Below are 24,135 nucleotides of genomic sequence, written 5' to 3'. Positions count from 1 at the left end.
TGACTCAACGGCAGTGGAATGGGAACAATGGCTTACAACTTAAAAAAAGGAAAAACAGCTCATTTTTGACCTTAAGGGGTCATATTCAGGGTACAAAAGTTCACTTGTGTTGCAAGAACACAACACAAACCTAAAACGGATGCTTCTGAAAGGTCTATTAAGATTAATTTCGAGAGCAGATATTTGATTATACACATACATAGTATTTCCTTTGGCACAAAGGGCTGTTTAAACAGTTAACTGTACTGCAAATCTCTTTCTCCAAGTTAATTTCAACTGTCCTGGAAACAGCTGCCTCCTGTGTCTTTAAATATATGAACTGTAACGATAAAATACTGAAGCCATTGCATGCGGCATGTGGAATGTTTATATGTTTTAGTTACACCTCACATAGTTGTAACCCTGGTGATGTAGTGGTTAAGAGCTACGGCTGCTAACCAAAAGGTCAGCAGTTCGAATCCATCAGGCACTCGTTGGAAACTCTATGGGGGCAGTTCAACCCTGTCCTATAGGGTCACTATGAGTCAGAATCATCTTGACAGCAACGAGTTTGGTTTGGTTTTCATATAGTTGTATACCAAAGTATAGATGTTTATTTTCACTAAATGTTACTTCTTGAAATAATTACTAATCATCTTATTACTTTAGAATTTAGATCTTATTCTGAAAGGGAGATTACTTCCCACTCTTAAATGAAATCTCCAGGTTGCTGTGCTGGTAGAGATAACACCCACAATGAACTTACTTCTCTCCCTCTCCCCCTCCCGCTCTGCGCACACAAACATTTTTGTATTACTTATCTGGTTGATTCAAGTAAAGTCTAACTTTGGATCTAAATAATCTATAAAAATAACTTCAATTATCCATTTTATTGAGTTTGTAGAAAGTTGGGCTGATAAGGTACTTTTAGACAGAGGTTTTATATTTTCACAGCAAATTTAAGGAAAAAGTGAAATGTATCAGCTTAAGTTAAAAAAATAAAAATCAGCCACAAAGAGGAATTTTTCATCTAAGATTTCCTGTGATTCTCTCCCAGATAATTAAATTGTTTGGAAAATTTCAGCCTTCACATTTTAAACCTTAAGATTGTTCAAACTCAACAATAGAGGTAGCAAATGATTTGGTCTAATCGTTTTCACCACCCTGGGACTCCTTACAAAAATCTACATGCCAAATGATCGCTCATTCCTTTATCTCTGCTCTTTAAGACTGAAGAGGGTACTACCTGAGTTGATCCCTCTTCAAAGGGGTTCTCAGTGGCTTTTGGTCATTTGAAAAAATAAAGTTCACTTTTAAAGGAGGAAGATTTGCCACTCTGAATCAACTCAAGGGCTATGGGTTTGGTTTTGGTTTTGCTTTTAGAATCCTAGAAAGGCTTTATCTGCCACTGCCCTTCCTCACTCCGAGGGTGGGGAGGGGAGGAGATGTGGAAAGTCACTCAGCCCTGGCAATGATTACTGGGTCTTCAGGAGTAGGGGAGTCTCTGGAGAGTGAAGGTTAAAAGGTCGGACTCAGAGGTGGCACCTCAGTGTGAATGAGAACCTAGGGTGCCTGGTGCAGTTCTGTGCTGTGGCTGGATGACAGGCAAGTCCAACTGCTGTCTCCTCCAAACCAGGCACCCCAGCTTTGCCCTGGGTAGACCTCTGCTGGCACCCTCAAACCACAATGTCCTGACTTTCCTCAAAGGGGCTGGAAGAGGGAGTAGCAATAGGACCTCCTCAGCTACACCTCGGCTTTCAAGGTTATAAATTAAAGAATTTTAAATTAACCTATCTTAATTAAAATGTCCCCAGGGCAATGGTTTAAATACATTATGGCTGCATATTAACTTGCTGGCCCTCTGATTTAGAGTTTGAGTTCTTGGCTATAAAAAATTCTAGTAAATAAAATAATCTTGACCATTAAAGTAGGTAGTTTTAAAACTACTTCTGTCTTGATTTAGGTAGAAAAAGTAAAGACTTAATTCTCTAAAAACATTTGTACATCCTCATCAACTAACACTAAAACTCAAAGATAATGGAAACCACTCTAATTATAAAATGTTTACTTAGAGCTTCATGCTGTAGTAACAAAAATAAAATAAAATAAACCCACTGCCATCAAGTAGATTCTGACTCATAGTGACCCTACAGGGCAGAGCAGAACTGTCCCATAGAGTTTCCAAGGAGCGCCTGGCGGATCTGAACTACTGACCTTTTGGTCAGCAGCCATAGCACTTAACAATGACCACCACCAGGGTTTCCAGGACATAGCACAGCTAACTCAATACTAGTGTGTATGAAATTACAGATATTTGACTGTTTTTGATCTACATTTATTCTACTGAAAATGTAGCCCAGATTAAAAGAAAATCCACAAAGAATCCCAAAACTTCAAAATGTAGAAATTGCTGCTATAAGCAATCATTCTTCAAATTAAGTAACTACTCCATAAATAATCAAGAGATGATTACATGAAAACTTCTTACTCCTTAATCATGTAAAACTAATTGTAGAACAAAACTCAAGTTCTTAAAAAAGGGTCAGACTTACTGGACCAGTAAAGACTAGAGGAATCTCCAAGACTACGGCCCTGAGATACCCGTTAAACTTTGAACTGAAACTCCTCCTGGAGGTTACCTTTCAGCTAAATAACAGATCGGCTTATAGAATAAACAATATCATCCATGAGTACTCCTTTTAAAAAAGAACAATCATCTATATGAATCCAAAGTGTCAACACTTACCCTAAAGCAAAGATGAGATGGTGGGGTGGAGGGCAGGGGAACTAGATTAATGGAAACAGAACAACTAGAAAAGAAATAATGAGAATGTGGACACAACGTGGAAAATGTAACCCTTGTCACTGAACAAAATTGTTAAATGAGAACATGATTTGCTGTGTAAACTTTCACCAGACGCACACACACACCGAAAAGCTACATCTACCTCCTATCTTCCAAAAAATGCTCTCTAGAAGTGCCCAATAATGTGGTCATCATTGATGATAGCAGCTTTATTTCTGCTCCTTGTTTTCCCTAGATTGCCACAGTTAATATCGCCAGTCTATCTTTCTGATGGAGTCCCTGGGTGGTGCAAATGGTTAACGCAGTTGACTGCTAACCAAAAGGTTGGAGGTTTGAGTCCACTCAGAGATGCCTCGGAAGAAAAGTCTGGTGATTTCCTTCTGAAAAATCAGCCACATAAATCCTGAAGGAGCACAGTTGTACTCTGAAACATACAAGGTTACCATGAGTTGGAGCTGACCCCGTGGCAACTGGCATTGGAATCTTTCTGATAGCTTTTGAGATGTCAGTTCTTCTAGTTCACCTCCTCTCTATGTCTCTTTTATCCTTGTTATGGATTGAATTGTGTCTCTCAAAAAGAAACATGGAAGTCTTAACCCCTAGAGCTATAATTATGTTTGGAAATAGTTTTTCTTTTGTTATGTTTGTGAGGCCATACCACAGTAGGGTGGGTCCTAAACCTAATTACTTCTGAGTGGTGTCTTCCAAGAAGGCAGAATAGACACAAGAGGAAGACAGATGCCATGTGAGAACCTGTCTACATGCAAAGGAACACCAAGGATTGCCAGCAGACACCAGAAATTAGGAGAGAGGCCCACAGAAGGAATTGACATGGCTAAGACCCTAACTTGGACTTTTAGCCTCCAGAACTGTGAGAAAATAAGTTTTTATCCTTTAAAGTCACCCATTCGTGGTGTTTCTGTTATGGCAGAACTGGGTAACTAACTAAGTCTCCTTGACTGAATTAGCCCATTTTTTAAATAAGGGTGTCCCCAAGGTTTTATCCTTAATCTTATTCTCATTTTCCTGCCTTTTCCTCTATCTACCTGTCATCTCTAGGCAGATGACTCCTCATGTGTATTGAAGTCTACTCCTTTACTGGGTTTTGGGCCTGTGTTTCCATCTCCCTGCTATACCTCTCCATCTGGATGAACCTCTCACCTGTACCCCAAACACAACATGGCAAACCACCAGGCAAATGTTTTTCCTCCTCCTATCCTAGTTCTTCCTCTTGATTTCTCTATTTTTACTGATGTTACCATGATTCTCCCAGGCTTCCAGATAGGAAACTTTGTATTTTGATTAAACCATTTTCTCTCTCTCCTTTGTTCTCCAGACTCATTGCCCCTCCGTCCCTTTCTTTGCATTGCCACTGTCATGCTCTAGGTTACATCCTCAGTGCCTCACAGCTAGGTAATCACTGAAGTCTCCTAACACGTATCAGGACTTCTAATCTCTTCTTTTTCCCATCTATCTTGCACATTTCCTAAATCATTACTTACAGCGTGAAACATTCTGCTTAATAATCTGTTGCTGTTATCTGCCATCAAGCTAGCTCTAACTTGTGGTGATCTTATGCTCACAAGATAAAATGCTGTCTAGTCCAGTGTCACCCCCATGATGGGTTGTGGATTGAATTGTTATGATTCATAGGGTTTTCCTTGGCTGATTTTTGGAAGTAGATCACCAGGCCTTTCTTCCTTATCTGTCTTAGTCTGGAAGTTCTGCTGAAACCTGTTCGGCATCATAGCAACATACAAACCTTCACAGACAGACAAGTAGTGTGTGCACAAGAGACACACTGGCCAGGAATCAAACCAGGATCTCCCGCATGGAAGGTGGGAATTCTACCATTGAACCACCAATGCTCCCTCTGAAACTTTACCCACTCATTTTGATTAAAAACCTAAGGCATGGAAGAAATGAGATGGGGGACACTACAACAGACCCAACTGGAATGAAAAGGGGCATAACAGAATACTATGAAAAACTGTACTCCAACCAATCTGAGAACCTGGAGGAAATGGACAAATTTCTGGAAACACAATACCAACCTAAACGAACACAAACCGAGACAGAAAATCCGAACAGACCCATAACAAGAGAAGAAATTGAAGAGGTGATTAAAAAAACTCCCCAAAACAACAAAAGTCCTCGCCCAGACAGCTTCACTGGAAAATTCTACCAAACATTCAGAGAAGATCTCATACCAGTACTACTCAAACTATATCACAGCATAGAAAAGGAAAGAATACTCCTGAATTCAATCTATGAAGCCAGCTTGATCCTAATACAAAGACAGACAAAGCACCACAAAAAAAGAAAATTACAGACCAGTATCTCTCATGAATACAGATGCAAAAATTCTCAAAAAATTTCTAGCCAATAGAATTCAGCATCATATCAAAACAAATAATACACCATGACCAAGTGGGATTCATACCAGGTATGCAAGGATGGTTCAACACTAGAAAATTAAGCAATGTAATCCACCACATAAATAGAACAAAAGAAAAGAATCATGTGATCACCTCAATCAATGCACAAAAAGGCATCTGATAAAGTCCAACGCCCATTCCTGATAAAAACTCTGAATAAACAGGAATAGAAGGTAAATTCCTCAACATAATAAAGGACATCTGTACAAAACCAACAGCCAACATCATTCCTAACACAGAGAGGCAAAAAACAGTCCCCTTGAGAAGAGGAACAAGACAGAGGATTTGTTTATCATCATTCCTATTTAACGTTGTGCTGGAAGTCCTTGCTAGAGCAAAAAGACAGGGACTGGACTGGACTATGGGATAGAAAATGATACTGGTGAAGAGTGAGCTTCTTGGATGAAGTAGACACATGAGACTATGTGGGCAGCTCCTGTCTGGAGAAGAGATGAGAGGGCAGAGGGAGTCAGAAGCTGGCCGAATAGACACGAAAACAGAGTGTAGAGGGAAGGAGTGTGCTGTCTCATTAGAGGGAGGGCAACTAGGAGTATATAAAGCAAGGTGTATATAAGTTTTTGCATGACAGACTGACTTGGTTTGCAAACTTTCACTTAAAGCACAATTAAAAAAAAAAAGAGTAGAAAAGAAAAAAAAATGTGCAAAGGATATGAATAGACCAAAGAAGATATTCAGGCAGCTAATAAATAAATGAGGAAATGCTTGCAATCCATTAAACCAAAACCAAACCAAACCCGTTGCCATCGAGTGCATTCCAACTCATAGTGACCCTATAGGACAGAGTAGAACTGCCCCATAGAATTTCCAAGGAATGCCTGGTGGATCTGAACTGCTGACCTTTTGGTTAGCAGCTGTAGCTCTACCACTACACCACCAGGGTCAAAACTACAATTGGATACCATCTCACCTTGACATTACTGGCACTTATTAAAAAAACAGAAAATAACAAATGTTGAAGAGGTTGCAGGGGGCTTGGAACTCTTACACACTGCTGGTGGGAATGTAAAATGGTATGTCCGCTATGAAAATCATATGCTGCATCCTTAAAAAGCTATAAATAGAAATACCATATGATCCAGCAATCCCACTCCTAGGAATACATTCTAGAGAAATAAGAGCCATCACACGTATAGACATATGCACACCCATGTTCCTTGCAGCATTATTCATAATATCAAAAAAATGGAAATAACCTAAGTGCCTATCAACAGATGAATGGATAAACAAATTATGGTACATATACACAATGGAATACTATGCAACAATAAAGAACAATGATGAATCCTCGAAACATCTCACAACATGGATAAAATTGGAGGGCATTATGCTGAGTGAATTAAGTCAATCACAAAAGGAAAAATATTGTATGAGACCACTATTATAAAAGCTCAAGAAAATGTTTACACACAGAAAAAAACAATCTTTGATGGTTACAAGGGAGGGGAGGGGTGGAAAGAGGATACTAGACAAGTGTTAACTTTGGTGAAAAGAAAGGCAACACACAATATAGGGTAAGTCAGCACAACTTGACCAAGTCAAAGCCATAGAAGCTTCCTAGATACAACCAAACACCTTGAGGGACTGAGTTGCTGGGGCTGAGGGCTGGGGACCATTGTCTTGGGGGACATTTAGGTCAACTGGCATAACATAGTTCATAAAGAAAATGTTCTACATCCTACTTTAGTGAGTAGCATTTGAAGTCTTAAAAGCTTGCCAGTGGCTATCTAAAATATATCTTTTTGCTCCCGTCACATTCAGAGCAAAGGAGAAATGAAGAAAACCAAAGACATATTGAAAATATCAGTTCAAAGGACTAATGGACCACATGAACTACAGCCTCCACCAGTCTGGGCCTGTGATAACTGGATGGTGCCCAGCTTCAGCATAGGCCACTATCACAGGGATCACAATAGAGGGTTCTGGGCAGAGCAGGAGAAAATGTAGAACAAAATTCAAATTTACAAAAGAATACCAGACTTACTGCTCTGACAGAGATTGGAGGAACTCCCGAGACTATGGCCACAGGACACCCTACTAATTCAGAAGGGAAGCCACTCCCGAAGCCCACCTTTCAGCCAAAGATTAGACAAGTGTATAATACAAATTTGAGAACCCTGGTGGCACAGTGGTTAAGAACTCAGGTGATAACCAAAAGGTCGGCAGTTCGAATCTACCACCCGTTGCTTGGAAACCCTATGGGGCAGTTCCACTCTGTCCAATAGCATTGCTATGAGTTGGAATTGAGTTGACAGCAACAGGTTTTTATAAAACAAACAATACCACAAGTGAGGAAAGTGCTTCTTAGTTCAATCAAGTATAGCAGACCTAATGGGCAACATCTGCCCAGAAGCAAAGATTAGAAGGCAGGAAGGGACAGGAAAACTGGACGAATGGGTACAGGGAAAGAGAGAAAGTGCTGACACATTGAGGGGATTGTAACCGATGTCACAGAACAATTTGTGTATATATTTTTGAGTGAGAAACTAATTTGTACCTGTAAACTTTCACCTGAAACACAATAAAAGTATTTAAAACAAAACAAAACAAAAATTTAAAGCATGGACTTGGTCCAAGTCCTAAAGGAACTCTTTAGATAGAAAAGGTTGAGAAGAGTTTTCTCTTAGAAATATCATCATGAGACCAGAAGAGTTAAAACTTAAGACATACATATTTTAATGACCTGCTACAGGGTCTACATTATTTATAATAAGTTAGGATACCCTCTGGCTGAGTTTTAATTTGATCAGAAGCAAGCAGTTAAACTTTCACTTTGTTAATGGACATTTGGCCTTTACATTGCAAAATGGGCTGAAAAGAAATATCTACCTGGAGGAAAAGAGTGATCATAAAGTGTCTTGCTTCAGGGAAAATAAAAGCCCACTTTGTCTATCATTTTAACTAAACCCAACTATCTGTATTTTAGCGAGGGTTCAGGAGAGGGCAGGATTGATAAGTCGGTGAATAAAACAGATTTTTAAAATTCCAGTGATCAGCATTAAGGAGTACATTGCCGTTACGCAAATGTTACACACATTTATCTACGAGTAGTTTTATTCTACTCTAGAATTATACCCCAGCTGTTAGCAAAACTAAAGTAATTCAGAAAGATGCATGAAAAGACAGAATATGCCAACAAATTTAACACCAGAAAGTTAAGAAAATAATCACATTTTATTCTATTCACGGAATTCTTTTCATGGCCTTTCTCTGGCCACATCCGTACAGAATGGAATCATAGTTTTGAATGAGGATCTGGACCGTTCATAGAAAAAAAAAATCAATTATTTTGTAATTATATGTGTAAGGATTAGGTCTTAGTTTCTCAGCTTTGGAACTTTGGTTGGAAGGAATTGCCAAAGAATATTACAAATCTGGCCAACTGCGTGGGATGGTAAGTAAAAGTGTCTCTACTGGGTTCGTGCCAAGAGATCACTTCAATAAAATGCTTCAACAAAGTGTATTTGAAACCTAGTGCTGAGGAAGCCATGTACATTAATATGAAAAAAAGGCCCCAAAGACCAAACTGAATAAAAATGGTAGAGTTCTTTTATTCTAAGTTGCTTTCATGTTGGAAAAAAAAAAAGCTTGCAGAAATTAGAAGATTCCATTCACCATGGTAAGCATAAAAAAAAAAAAAAAAGCTATGAGAAATTCCAGACAGATTACCCTACAGCTGCTGCTTCTCCTGAACACAACCCCCACCCCGGCACACTTGTGTGGTCACATGCACACACTCTATCTCTCACACACATACACACACACTTTTGCTCCAATCCCTGTCCAGAGAAATCGCTCTCCTCAAAGTTTTACATATTGCTGTGACAACTGAGTGGAGCAACAGTTGCCTGGCACAGCTGCTGTCTGAATGGAAGGTCAAGGGGTGGGACCAGGCAAATTCAGCTCCAACTGTTAGCTCAGGGGGAGGAAGTATTCTTAGAGGGATGCACACCCCTGGAAACTCAAAGTCTCCAACAGCATGGGGTCAGTTACTAAAAACCCCACAAAGTACAAATCTCAAAATCCAATTTCAAAATAGAAGAAACAACAATTACTCAAAGTACTTGTGATGTTAAGTAGCCATAGCTTTTTGTGGTACGTGTAAGGGCACTATAACTTATCGAATCTATTAAGAAGGAATGATTTTTTTAAACCCTCTAAATGTTGTGGTATTAGTGAACAGCCATACCAAATATGTCTACATTCTCTCCCGATCCTTATCATTTTATAAACATACAGTTTTTGCAGTGGGCCAATAAAAGAAATGATTTTTCCCATTTTTTTTTCTTCCCCAAGCCTATAACATCAGGCAATTCTAAAAGCCCTTTCCTTCTTGGCAACGAGGCTGTGATTGTTTATCATTCATCTTGCTGGTACGCCAACAGACCACAGTCAGTGAGGAGAAATTATTTTGATTTATGGTATTTCAAGCTTCAGAATCTTTTGAATAGGTGTTCTATAATTTCAAATAGAAATTTAATTTTAAAATTAAAATGATGATTTTTATAATATATTTTTAATAGGTTCCTGTCTGCCTCAAACCTAAAAGAAGATAAAAATATCAAGAAAGTATGTTTCTATGCATATGACTTAAAACTTGTCAAAAGATTTTGTAATATGATGTTTCTGAACCCATATTTTCTTACCATAAACATTCCTCATTTTTAATATCTAACTAAAACTTTATCGTGTCACTTTTCCTTCAGAGATCTGAAGTAGATGCTCTGCTTTATAATGACTGGCATTTTGAAAAGAATTTTCCCATGGCATAATATGTGTTCAGTAAATAATAAAAACCAAACTCATTGTTGTCAAGTCAATTTCAACTCATAGTGACCCTATAAGACAGAGTAGAACTGTCCCATAGGGTTTCCAAAGAGTGCCTGGTAGATTGGAACTGCTGACCTTTTGGTTAGCAGCTGAGCTCTTAACCACTGTGCCACCAGGACCAATAAATAATAGCTGTTATTATTATTATGGCAATTGTTACGAATTGAATTGTGTCCCCCCAGAATGTGTGTCAACTTGGCTAGGCCATAATTCTCAGTATTGTGTGACTGTCCACCATTTTGTCATCTGATATGATTTTCCTATGTGTTGTAAATGATGTTAATGAGCAGGATTAGAGGCAGTTATGTTCATAAGGCAGGACTCGATCTACAAGATTAGGTTGTGTCTTAAGCCAATCTCTTTTGAGACACAAAAGAGAAGCAAGCAGAGAGACGCGAGAACCTCATTCCACAAGAGCCAGGAGAATAGCACGTCTTTTGGACTGGGGGTCCTCACGCCGAGAAGCTCCTAGACCGGAGGAAGATTGATAACAAGAATCTTCCCCCCACAGCTGACAGTGAGAAAAGCCTTCCCTTGGAACTGGCATTCTGAATTTGGACTTCTAGCCTCCTAGATTGGGAGAGAGTAAATTTCTCTTTGTTAAAGCCATCCACTTGTGGTATTTCTGTTACAGTAGCACTAGGTGACTAAGACAGCAATCTATGATGCCCAATGGGTGACCATGGATCATTTACATATTATATAAAATAACATTTATGTTTTATAACATGTTTTTTAAAATGTGGGATGTAAACCCTTAGCAGGTCAAGAAATCAATTTAGTGGATCTCACTCAGTCAGAATTTTATAAAAATTACTTAAAAAAAGAAAACATCTTAAAAAAGAAAGAATGCATTGTACACGGTAAGAGAAAATACTGTTTCATGAAATATATTTCAGCAATATGAGTGGTGTGTGTGTGCGTATGTAAAAAGTATTCCTTACTACGGATTGTTTAGGAAGCTTGAAAATCACTGTCACAAAGCATATATTTCTAATGAGCATAATTAAAAGATAAGTATTCACTGTAGAACAAAGGAAAACACATACACTTATTTTTTCTACAATTAATAATCCTCTTTCATAATCATAAACATAACTACTTGGCTTTGTACATTGCGTTCAAGATATTCAAACCATTTAAAAATAATTTTTCTATTCATTTTCCTTGGGCCTCATTAGAGAATCAACAGGCTAGTATTTGTTGAGATTATTATTTTCCACAACTGGATTCTCATTCTTCTTACATTAAAAAAAAGAAGAAAAAAAACAACAACAACAACAGTTGCTGTTGAGTTGACTTCAGTTCCTGGTAACTTAGCTGTGCTCCATAGGGTTTTCAATATCTGATTTTTTGGAAGTAGGTCACCACGTGTTTCTCCTGAGTTGAATCTCTAACCTTTAGGTTAGCAGCTGAGCATGTTAACAATTTACACCACCAAGGGACTCTTGTGTCTGTCTGCCATGAAATAATAATAGATCCAAGGACTCTTGATTTTTAGTTTTACTATTCTCTGGTGGGAAACCCTGGTGGCACAGTGGTTAAGTGCTATGGCTGCTAACCAAAGGGTCGGCAGTTCAAAATCTGCCAGGTGCTCCTTGGAAACTCTATGCGGCAGTTCTACTCTGTCCTATACGGTTGCTATGAGTTGGAATCGACTTGATGGCACTGGGTTTGGTTTTTTGGTTTTTTATTCTCTGGTAGCACAGTGGTTAAGCGTTTGGCTGCTAACCAAATGTCAGCAGTTGGAATCTACCAGCTGTTCCTCGGAAACCCTATGGGGCAGTTCTACTCTATTCTATATGGTTTCTATCAACTCGATGGCAACAGGTTTGGTTTTTAAAAATTTTCTAATAATGGCCTATCTCCATGGCAAAGATATGCAATTTAGGACAAGTTAAGCTACAACAAAACAGCATCATATGGGAACTGGATGAAAAATAATTCCATTTAGTCTACGTAAAAACCCATCCACATCCACACATAGCCTTCCTTACTAAAACCCTCCAAATGCTTACGAACTTTTTCTCAAAAATCATAATGCAGTAGACAGAAAACCAAAATCAACCAACTTAGTTATATTTTTCACTGTGCATTTCAGTGCCATAAAGAAAATAGGCAAAGTAGAAAAAAAAAAGTCAGTCTTTAGGGGTCAGTGTTGAAGAACAATATAGAAGTCCCACAATCCCTTGAAAAATCACAAACTCTGCTGTAATAGGAGCCCTGGAGGCACAGTGGTTAAGAGCTAGGCTGCTAACCAAAAGGTCAGCAGTTTGAATCCACCAACTGCTCCTTGGAACTCCTATGGGGCAGTTCTACTCTGTCCTGTAGGAGCGCTATGAGTCAGAATTGACTCTGTGGCAACGAGTACACTGACATCAACATTCAGAACCGAAGAGTTAGATGTTGGAGTAAAGCTATCAGAAGAGTGAGTGTTTGCTCTTTGAGTGGAATTCACAAACGTGCCACTTAATTTTCTCAACATTTACTACCATCCACTGTAGTGTTAGACCATCCACTGCGACCACTTAAGAGTAACGTTTCATTTTTAACTGAAGGAACTTTCATGGCAAGCCTTTCTATAACAAGAACAGAGACTAAAAAGGGCAAAGGAGAGTCTAGGAGTCCCTGAATTCACAATTTAGTTCAAACCATTTATTGAGTACCTACTTAGAGCAGCAACCCAGCCAGGGACTGGTCAGAGAGAAGAGTTTCCAATCAAATGGGGAGCATTTCAGTGTTACGCAGAAAATTACAATTCCATATGTTAAGTGCTACAATGAGGTCTATTCAAGATACAGAGAAGAGCCCCGATGGCACAGTGGTTAAAGAGCTTGGCTGCTAACTGAAAGGTTGGTAGTTCAAACCCACTAGCCACTCCAAGGGAGAAAGATGTGGCAGTCTGTTTCAGTAAAGATTTACAGCCTTGGAAACTCTATGGGGCAGTTCTACTCTGCCTTATAGGGTCACTATGAGTTGGAATTGACTCGATGGTAGTGGGTTTGGTTTGGTTTTCAAGATACAGAGGAGGCAGAGAGGAGAGCTGTCCAACCCAGAAGGAGATCCAAGGGAGATTAGTGGAAGCTCCTCAAAGAGGTGATGTTTGAGCAGAGTCTTGGAGGATAAATTATCAGTAAGCCAGTTTAAGAAGAGGTAGGGGTGTTTTGCCCAGGGCTCTCTGGTGATAAAGCATGATATGTGTTCAGGATGTTGCAATAAAGGTTGTTGTTAGCTGCCATCACATCAGCCCCTGACTCATGGTGACACCATGCACAACCGAACAAAATGCTTCTCAGTCCTGCACCATCCCTATGATTGATTGTGAAACAGACCATTGTGCTCCACAGGGTTTTCACTGGCTGATTTTGAGAAGCAAACCACCAGGCCTTTCTTCTAGTCTATCTTAGTCTGGAAGATTTGCTGAAATCTGTTCAGCATCATAGCAACATACAAGCCTCCACTGACAGATGGGTGGTGGCTGCGCATGAGATACATTGGCTGGGAATTGATCTGGGTTTCCTACGTGGAAGGTGAGAATTCTACCGTTGAACTATCACTGCCCCCATGCAATAAAGGTTAAACAATATTGAATCGCCAAATTTGAGAAAACAATTTCATTTGGTTCAACCTATTTATAACATGAAGTATATTGAGGGTACCACAAGGGGTTTGGTATTGCTGGCACACTCGATGAGGCATAGGAAGAGAGGAGATACCAAGCTGAAGAAGGCCACATCAACCTTTCACCTGGGAATTAAAGTGGGAACAGACATAGGCCGGGATTTTATCCAAGAACTAGGATACTACTTAAAGTACTAGGATTGCCTAGGTATTTAAAAAAAAAAAAAAAAAAATTCAATAAATTTTAAAATACCAAAGGAGAAATTAAGAAAAATTTATAAGATGTTTTACTGTTGATTACACCTCCTTAAAAATTATAGCTATTCTCAAATCTTTCTGTCCTCTTCATTCTTTACCAAGTTTCTTAACACATATGCCATCTTATTATTCATAAACTTTTGAGCTCAACTTTATCACTTCACTTGAACTGGTAAATAGTTGTACATATAATCATCACATGTGTTGTTTTTAATGGCTATAGAGTGTTTCATGGAGCTCTGGTGGCACAGTGGTTAAGAGCTCGGCTGCTAACCTAAAGGTTGACAGTTCAAATCTATCAGCCCTTCCCTGGAAACCGAATAGGGCCGTTCTACTCTGTCTTATAGGGTCACTATGAAGCTGAATTGAATTGACGACAATGGGTTTGTTTTTTTTGTTGTTGTTGTTTAGAGTATTTCATTGCATTCTTACCATAGACAACTTCACCATCTTCTTTCTGTATGCCTGTATGTCTTTCCGTATGTCATGTAGGAAGAAATTTCCCTATTATAAATAATATTTTCATAAACAGCTTTCAGCATGCATAGTTTATCTTATGCTTTCCTTGAGGTAAATTCTGAAGTATGAGGTTACTAGGCCAACGGATATGACAATCTTCCTGAATATTTTCTTGGCCATTTGCTACCCAGGCGGAAGTGGACCTGGTACTTACTGTTTTGCTCCAAGTGAGGCCTGTGGTGTGGTGTTCCTTGATGTATGCTTGGAGCTCATTCCAAATGTTCAAATATGACTTCACCCAATCCACATGGCGCAGATCACTTTGTTATAAAGGAAAATGGGAGAGAGCCGAGTTAGGATCTAAAATAAATTAAAAAAAAAAAAATTAAGGGAACATGGCTATCCAGTAAGTAAGGCTCCAGATGGCCCTGGAAAAATTGCCCTCCTAGCCCGGGATCTGTGACCTGATTCAGAAGAAACCACTCGGGGGAAGAAGGCCCAGCACTTTTCTGGGATGAGGCGAGTGGATGGCCTAAGACCCCGTGCTCCATCTGTGGAGCAAGTTGGACCACAGGGAAGGGGACATGACAAAAGTGGGCAGCCTGGGGCAGCGTGTTCTGGTGTCATCAAATTCATTCATGTATAAGGAGGTGGTGAACATGGAGGGGAGACCATCTCTTTCTATACTGCTTCTGATGCAAAAAGAAAAACAATATACTGTCAGCAATGAGAAAGGACTTATAAAAAATTGCTGGGCTTGTTTTCTAATTTATTAAGTCATTTGGAAGTATAACCTAATTGGACAATTTTAGACATTTCTGACTGGTAAAAGAAAGCTGGTCTCATAAGAAAAATGATACCCATTTCTTACAAATGAGTAACATGCCGTACTTCTAAAAGGACATTTAAATTATCTTCATTTATTACTCATAATGACAATTCAAGCTAAGCAGGGCATGACAAGTATTTCTATCCTGACTTTATTGAACAAAGAAGTAATAAAAGGCTTACCTTTCATAACAGAGTTTACATACAGGACTAAAAGAACCATTAGAAATATTAAACTTACAGATGAAAAGAGTTGTATTTCCTTTTGATAATGTCCAACCACAGCCTTTTTTTTCCCCTCTGCTTTGAATCAAATAGTGGTAATGAGACAATGATGAAATTCCAGTTAACAGAAACTGGGCGATTAATCTGAAGCTAATCATTTAAGGAAATCCCTCTTGTTAAATCTCTTGTTGATAATAACTTGTTTCTGAACATATTTTGTACCACCAACATGCTTAGAATACATACCATTGTATTCTTAAGTCCTGCCATTTAGGAAAAATGAAATGAAGCAGTGGAGTCCTAACTATCTATCCCCCAAAGAGGAAAAATGTGAGTGTGGCTTTTGCTCTATATTTTTTGATTTACTGATTATATTAATCAAACCTATGAGAAAATCTCATTGTCACTTTCTCTCACTTTTACAGTCACAACCCAAAAGGCTAAGTGGAACTCCAGAGAACTTTATGTCTGTTTTCTTACAGGAAGGGGTAATAACAGTACCTATGCTATAAGGGAAGTTCCTGGGTGGTACAGATGGTTAACATGCTAACCAAGAGTTTGTAGGTTCAAGTCCACCCAGAGGTGCTTTGGAAGAAAGGCTCAGCGATCTACTCCCCCAAAAATCAGCCATTGAAAACTCTATGGAGCATAGTTCTACTCTGACACACATGAGGCCGCCAAGAGTTGGAACTGACTGGACGGCAACTGGTGGATCCTATAGGTTTTTTGAGGTTCTTAGTACAATGCTTGGAAACCCTGGTGGCATAGTGGTTAAGAGTTTGGCTGCTAACCAAAAGGTCGGCAATTAAAATCTACCAGGGGCTCCTTGGAAACTCTATGAGGCAGTTCTACTCTGTCCTATAGGGTCTCTATGAGTCAGAATCGACTTGAATACAGTGGGTTTTGGTTATACGTATATTTGTGTATGTATGTATGATACACACACAAGTCTGTAGACTTTATAAAAAAAAACCATACTGCACATTCAATATGCTTTCCATTATAAAGCTTACCATCTGATGAAGTGCAAACCTGTGCAGGCAAATTCACTTTTCTTTTAACCCACTGTAATATTGTTTTGACCTGAGGAAAGTCCTAGCAAAACTTGTAATAAGGAATAACAGCCTTTTTGTCTAACATCAGTCTCTAATGGATAACAAACTGAGCTGGACCCAGCTATATATTGGGAGTTGCAAACCCATGCTCAGTTTTCATTTACTGGAAGCTTCTGGAAGAAGTTACGGTAGAGGAATGTGGATTTCAATAATTATGACTCAGAGAGGCCAAAATAATCAACTTACTCTGTTCAGTTATTAAAAAAGAGCCAAACAACCAGTTGAGCCAATGGAAAGCATTGCACAGATGTGAAGCATCCACTTCTAACAGCCGTTTAGTTTAAAACCACAAGGAAGCCTACCTTTCAACTCCTTTATCCACTGGCCTATCTGTCAGGAAAGCTGGAAGTGAGTTGGAAATGACTACAATATCTACATCTGGATTGAACCGCATCCCCCCAAGATGTGTGTTGAATTCCTGGCCCTTGTACCTGTGGATGCGATCCTGTTTGGAAATAGCATTCTTCTTTTGTTATGTTAATGACATCGTACCAGCGTAGGGTTGGTCTTGAAAGTAATTACTCTGACTTATGAAAAGGAAACCCTGGTGGTGTAGTGGTTAAGAGCTACAGTTGCTAACCAGGAAGTTTGGCAGTTCAAATCCACCAGGCGTCCCTTGGAAATCATTATGGGGCAGTTGTACTCTGTCCCATAGGGTCGCTATGAGTTGGAATTGACTCGATGGCCACGGGTTTGGTTTGGTTTTGGTTTTATAAAAAGAAGAGAATAGACTCAGAGGTGCACATGGGGAAAGGCAGACATCATGTGAGGATCATCTACAAACCAAACAATACCCAGGAACACCTAGGGCTACTGACAAGGAAGAAACTGCCATGGCCCGAACGCCTCTGGAACTGTGAGAAAATAAATTTCCATTCTTGAAAGCCACCCACTTGCGGTATCTGTGTAATCACAGGATTAGGTAACTAAGACAACATCCTACAGCCCTCACTGAGCCCACACACAGCGAAGGCACAGCAGGCTGGGGTCCACCCATAAACAGTGGGCGGGTGTGGAGTAGTCTGCATTTGTCGAATTACCGCCCCTAGAAGCTCAAGAGTGACTTGGGGCTGGTTTGACTACTCCTAGGAGGTAGGTGAATGAATTTGCCCCTCTGGCTTGTTGCACAGTCTCCAGGTGGTCCACTAGACTTGAGTTGTCCTTGATGCTGCCAGAAGTACATTTTGTACTTAATAACTGACCCTATGGGGCGAACGCTGGATTCTCTGTATGTGTACAGAAAAGTGGAAAACCCAACACTCTTGGCTATGCTATTACCTGGGACAACCACCAACACGCAAGACCCCGACATACAGTCAAGTAGCGATGGGAGGAGGACAGGAGTTGATGAGCAGAAATAGAGATAAAAATAAAAGTGGCCTCCAAAGGTGATATGCAAAAACATGTAGAGGCCTAGGTAAAACCTAAGCTGTCCTGAACAGGCCTGTATAGCTCTGTCTGCACATCCTGGAAAAAAGACTAAGTGCAGAGGGTCTTTTTTGAAGTGGATATGACTATGGGTGTATGTTCATACTGATATATTTTTACACCCAGGTTTTGGAACTTAAACTTGTTCATTCCTGAGCTGTTACTTTTAGTTGATAAGAGCAGGGTGTCTTCCTTGGTGCCTTTTCTCATTCATATTGCACAGCTCTATAGTCTCTAGCGGAGTCTGTACGTGGCACAAATGGTTAATCACTTGTCTACTAACCGAAAGGTTGGAGGTTTGAATGCAACTCAAGGCACCTGGAAGAAAGGCCTAGCGATCTACGTTAGAAAAATTAACCACTGAAAAACCTATGGAGCACAGGTCTACTCAGACACACATGGGATCATCATGAGTTGCAGTCAACTTGATGGCAACTGGTTTATAGTCTCTGACACAACATGACAACATTTGGAGTCATGTCATTGGGCCCAACGAGTTCAACCACATTTCTGTGGGTGCAGGAAGACTGTCACTGAGCATAATGCTTTAACTAAAGATCCCTCGGGATGAACAGGAACCATAGGCGGGAAAGAGGCATGCTGAAGATACGGGAATTAGTCAGTGTTTCTCCATAATAAAACTGCTCTTCCTAAAAGCTGTAAGACCTGTTTTGCTAACATAGAATCTAAACTCTATAAGGACAGCATTGTGGCTATTTTTTGTTTTTGTTTGTTTTTAATGTAACAGCTTTATCGAGTTATAATTCACACACCATACAATTCACCCATTTAAATTGTACAATCCAATAGTTCAGTTCAACAGCGTTGTACAATCATTAACACAATCAATTTTAGAATATTTTCATCATCCCCAAAAGAAATTCCATATCCATGGGCAGTCACTTTCCATTTCCCCCAAACCTTCTTGGCTGTAGGCAACCACTAAGCTACTTTCTGTCTCTATGGATTTGCTTATTCTGCACATTTCATGTAAATGGAGGCTGCTAACCAGAAGGTCAGGGGTTCGAATCCGCCAGCTGCTCAGCAGAAGGATGTGGCAATCTGCTTCTGTAAGGATTTACAGCCTTGGAAACCCTATGGGGCAGTTCTACTTTGTCCTACAGGGTCACTATGAGTCAGAATTGACTCGATGGCAATGGGTTTTGGTTATATGTATACTTGTGTATGTACATACAATGTGTACACACTAGGCATCATCTAGTCTGTAGACATTATAGAAAGAGCATATGGCACATTCAATACACTTTTTTTTTTTATGGTACTTTAGATGAAGGTTTTAAGTCAATATACTTTCTATTACAAAGTTTAACGACTGATGAAATGCAAACCTGTGCAGGCAAGTTTATATTTCTTTTAACCCACTGCAGTATTATTTTGACCTGAATAAAGTCCTTGTAGTAAGGAATAACAGTATGATGCTGTTTTACCTGACATCAGTCTCTAAGGGAAAAAAAACTGACCTGGAGCCAACTATATATTAGGAGTTGCAAACCTATCCTTGGTTTTCATTTACTAGAAGCTTCTGGAAGAAGCTATGGCAGAGGAATGTGGATTTCAATAATTATGACTCAGAGAGGCCAAAATAATCAACCTACTCTATTCATTTACTGAAAAAGATCAAACAACTAGTCAAGCCAGTTGTAAGTGTTGCTTATTTTTCTCCCATTCTAACCAGTACCTTCTATAGTATCCCTGGTCAGAGTGGTCGGTAGTGGTAGCCAGTTATCCTCTAGTTCTAGTTAGAGGAGGCTGTGTTCACGTGGGCCATTAGTCTTTTGGACTAATCGCTTAAGTCTTTGGTTTCCTTCACTTTACTCTCTTCAGAAGGGAAGAGACCAATAGTTGTATCTTAGATGATCACTCACAAGCTTTTAAGACCCCGGACATTATTAGAGGAGTAGATAGTGTGATGTTTCTATTGATATCATGAAATCTCCTGCCTGGAAATTGAGCTGGATTGCTGTTTGGTTTATACATCTTTTTCCTAAAGAAGATAAACCACAAAACCTATTCCAGGTAGCTCAGTATCAACTAAGAAAAAAGCACAAAATTCTCAGAGCTCTTGAGGAAAGTGGTTGTTCCAATACTCTTGTGCAGACCTCTGTCCCTCCCTCCTACTGTAAACAGTACCCCCACCCCCACATTCCGCCTTGGGGAATAGAGGGACCACACTAGGGGTGCTCAGCTAATAAAAGCCTTAACGCTCTGGAGGAAAAAAAAAAAGACCCCAAATACTACTCACCACACTAGGATGTAGAACATTATTTTTATGAACAATTTATGCCAATTGATTGGGAGAGATGAACCAGTAAGCAAAGTACCCACCGGCTTATGGTAAACAAGCTACACACAAGCTTAACTGTGTTTACTTACTAATTTGTAGTGCACAGTTTCACATGGGTTTCGATGTGGTGAAAAACAGGTGAAATTGTGTACTGTAGATTAATAAGTAAGCACAAATAAGCCTGTGCATGTCTTGCTTATTGGGTCCATCCCTGCCAAATTACCTAGATCTCCCCAGAGACTGTGGTTCTTATCCTTCAAGCTCAGTAACTCAGCTCCACAAGGTGTTCAGATATGTCTAAGAAGTTTCCGTAGCTGTGCCCATGGCTGCTTTTTAAGTAAAGAAATGTTGGTACATATTTCTTAAACCGAACAGTGGAAGGACAGGTATTTTTTGTATTGTAATTCTTTATACCTTCCATATATTTTGTAAATATTCTCTTGTATCTACTTGACATTTACTAAAGCGAAAAATAACCTAAAAAAGAAATAGTGATGCAAATTTTAAATACGTAATATTGATCAATGACCTAGAACTAGAGTAGCTATTTATTCATACATTCCATGCAATTTTTCTATAGTTCATACACATTTTTTGTTTGGATAATGTTGAAGATTCCTTTTTACAGGGGTTCTTGGTCAAGTTTGTTGTGTTGTTGTTAGGTGCCGTTGAGTTGGTTCCAACTCATAGCGATCCTATGTACCACAGAACTAAACACTGCCTGATCCTGTGCCATGCTCACAATCGTTGTTATGCTTGAGCCTATTGTTGCAGCCACGGTGCCAATCCATCTTGTTGAGGGTCTTCTTCTTTTCTGCTGACCCTGTACTTTACCAAGCATGATGTCCTTCTCCAGGGACTAATCCCTCCTGCCAACATGTCCAAAGTATGTAAGACAGAGTCTTGCCATCCTTGCTTCTAAGGAGCATTCTGGTTGTACTTCTTTCAAGACAAATTTGTTTGTTCTTTTGGCAGGCCATGGTATATTCAATATTCTTCACCAACACCGCAACTCAAAGGTGTCATTTCTTCTTCAGTCTTCCTTATTCATTGTCCAGTATTCGCACACATATGCGAATACCCACCATGGCTTGGGTCAGGTGCACCTTAGTCCTCAAGGTGACATCTTTGCTTTTCAAGACTTTAAAGAGGTCCTTTCCAGCAGATTTGCCCAATGCAATGCATCTTTTGATTTCTTGGCTTTTCAAGTCTATGTTAGTAAAATAAAGAGGTGAACTGAGGCAAGAATCCAGACGATTTAGGCCCTAAAATTCAGCTTAATATGATTGTTGTTAGCTGCTGTCAAGTTGGCTCTGACTCATGGTGACCCCACGTACAACAATATGAAACACTGCCTGGTCTTCACAATCATTGGCACACTTGAGTCCATCGTTGAAGTTACTGTGTATTTCCCGTGCCTTCCAACCTAGAGGGCTCATCTTCCCAGCACTATATAAGACAATCTTCTGTTGCGATCCATAGGGTATTCACTGGCTAATTTCAGAAGTAGATTGACAGGTCTTTCTAGTCTGAGTCTGGAAGCTCTGCTGAAACCTGTCTACCATGGGTGACCCTGCTGGTCCTGGAAATACCAGTGGCATAGTTTCCAACATTGTAGCAACATGTCAGCCACCACAGTACGATAAACTAACAGATGGGTGGTGGATCTATTATTTATGCTTTAGAATGCAGGGTCCTTTCAAGCTGGTTTCCAGCCACAGCCCCTTGAGTCACACTGATCTGCTTCCCACAGCCATCTGAATGGCTGCTACTCTAATGGAAGTCTCTCTCTCCACCCCAACTGTATTTCATCTTAGTGTAATCTCTGCCTTTTCTCTCATTGGCCTGATTTATATCCTCATCTCACTTCTGTTCTTTATTTGCACTTCATTTCCTGATTCTTCCTCTCGTCTATCCGTTCACCCACCAACTCTCCATATACTCCTGGGTAAAGCCTGCTCTTTGATCAATGGAAAAGTTTTGGGACCACATAGTGCTGTTCCATCACAAACTGATGCTTATAAAGCCGTCTCACTAAGGTGGGAATACATACGATAGTGACATACGTTCAAGAGGGCAGAGTTATTCATTACAAGAACTTTGAGATAGGCTTTCTTAAACACATACATGACCTAGATAATCGATTCCACTTCCCACTTTGCTTTATCTGCAAAGATGAGCTTTTCTTTAAAGCTTATAACCAGTGCCAGTTGCCATCAAGCCAACTCTGACTCATGGTGATCTCACGTGTGTCAGGGTAGAACTGAGCTCCATAGTATTTTCAGCGGCTGATTTTTTTTTCAGAAGTAGATCACCAGGCCTTTCATCCAAAGCACCTCTGGGTGGACCTGAACCTCCAACCTTTCAGTTAGCAGGTGAGCACATTAACTTTTTCCACCACCCCGGAACTCCTGCAAGTTTATAGTATCCTAGTTAAGAGCCTTGGAAAGGGATTACTAATTAACTTTGCCAAGTTTTAGGGACAGAGGTGAAACAAGTGATCACCTGAAAATGGGGTCAGTAAAAGAAGGTACATACCTGTGTTTGTAGTCCTTTAGGACCCTGTTGGTGTAAAAGGTGGCTGCATCGTTCATCTCCTTGACATAAGGACCAGGTTTGGGGGACTGGGAGAAGAGCACCATCACCCAAACATAGAAGCAAAGGGGGGAAAAAAAAAACAGGATAAGAAAGAAAATGCCTCAAGAAAGAAGAAAAGCAATGGAGATGCTGAGTTGAAAGTTGGAGGCGCATTTTGATCTGCGAAGGCTGGTGAAACACTTTCCACACCACAGAACATAAAGCATTTAACTACACAGGGTGAGAAGGAGCTGATGCATTCCGCCTGAAACGAGTCTTCCTCAGTGCATCAGACTGAGGAAGAGGAGTGTAGAGGTGAATTGAGAAACCATAGCTAGGAGTTTTCCTAAACACTGCAAAAATGTGACCAGGTGCAGGCGACATTATGCCTGGACTCACCACAGCTATCCACCCCAGGGCAGGGATGCTTTCGCTGACAGCTGAGAGGTGATTAAACATGCTACTCCCCCGGTTTCGCTCTCTGAAGGTTTGGATTTCCTGAATCTTCTCCGATATCGGTTTCAGCAAGGCAGCCACGTCATGCTGTAAGCACAAAAACATGAGGACCATTACTAAGGACAGAACAGAGAAACGTGCGCCTCTCTCTACACTGGACTAAGCTGGCATACACTCAGGACTTTCTATTTGTCCAGTAGCCTAAGAGAAACATACGATGATCTTTTAGAATAGAATGTATATGTTGTTTATTATGGTAATACTGTATTTTCATTCCCTGCAGACTTTTATAGTTCACATATTTTTAACATTATTAGCAGTGTCTCCTGGGACACGGAAAAACCCAGAAGCATCTTTGTTGTTATTATTAGTTGCCATCAAGTTGATTCTGACTCTTGGTGACCCCATATGTATCAGAATAGAACTGTGCTCCATAGGGTTTTCAAGACTGTGATCTTTCAGAAGTATATCTCTAGGCCTGTCTTCCGAGGAACCTCTGGGTGGGTTGAAACTACCAACCTTTTGGCTAATAGTCGAGTGTTTAACTGTTTCTGCCACCCAGGGACTCCACAGCCTCTATTATGGAGAATCTTGCATGGAACACAGTAAAACTGAGTGTTTATCAATTTTATTTTCAAATGTAATGCATCAATCACACACTGGAACAAGACGGGTGTCAAATGGGAGTGGTTGAGAGGTTCGTACAATAATGTCTTCCTATTCCTGTGCAGAAGTCTGGTGGCACAATGGTTAAGAGCTTGGCTGCTAAACAAAAAGGTCGGCAGTTCGAAT

At 40.0% G+C, this 24,135-nt stretch overlaps 1 protein-coding gene across 2 annotated transcripts in view; it reads right to left on the bottom strand.

Moving 5' to 3' along the window:
- Nucleotides 1–24,135, bottom strand: part of CAP2 (cyclase associated actin cytoskeleton regulatory protein 2) — a 209,240-nt gene that overhangs the window by 30,757 nt on the left and 154,348 nt on the right. For both annotated transcript variants that reach the window (XM_010596195.3, XM_003416458.4), the window contains 3 exons: nt 23,287–23,430; nt 22,849–22,934; nt 14,624–14,729 (listed from right to left, as the gene is read on the bottom strand). In XM_010596195.3, coding sequence (XP_010594497.2) covers nt 14,624–14,729; nt 22,849–22,934; nt 23,287–23,430 — 336 coding nt within the window. The remainder of the gene's footprint in view (nt 1–14,623; nt 14,730–22,848; nt 22,935–23,286; nt 23,431–24,135) is intronic.

Source organism: Loxodonta africana, chromosome 1 (genome assembly GCF_030014295.1).
Source record: "Loxodonta africana isolate mLoxAfr1 chromosome 1, mLoxAfr1.hap2, whole genome shotgun sequence".
Classification (NCBI taxonomy): Eukaryota; Metazoa; Chordata; class Mammalia; order Proboscidea; family Elephantidae; genus Loxodonta; species Loxodonta africana.
This window is presented reverse-complemented; position numbering and strand designations above follow the sequence as displayed.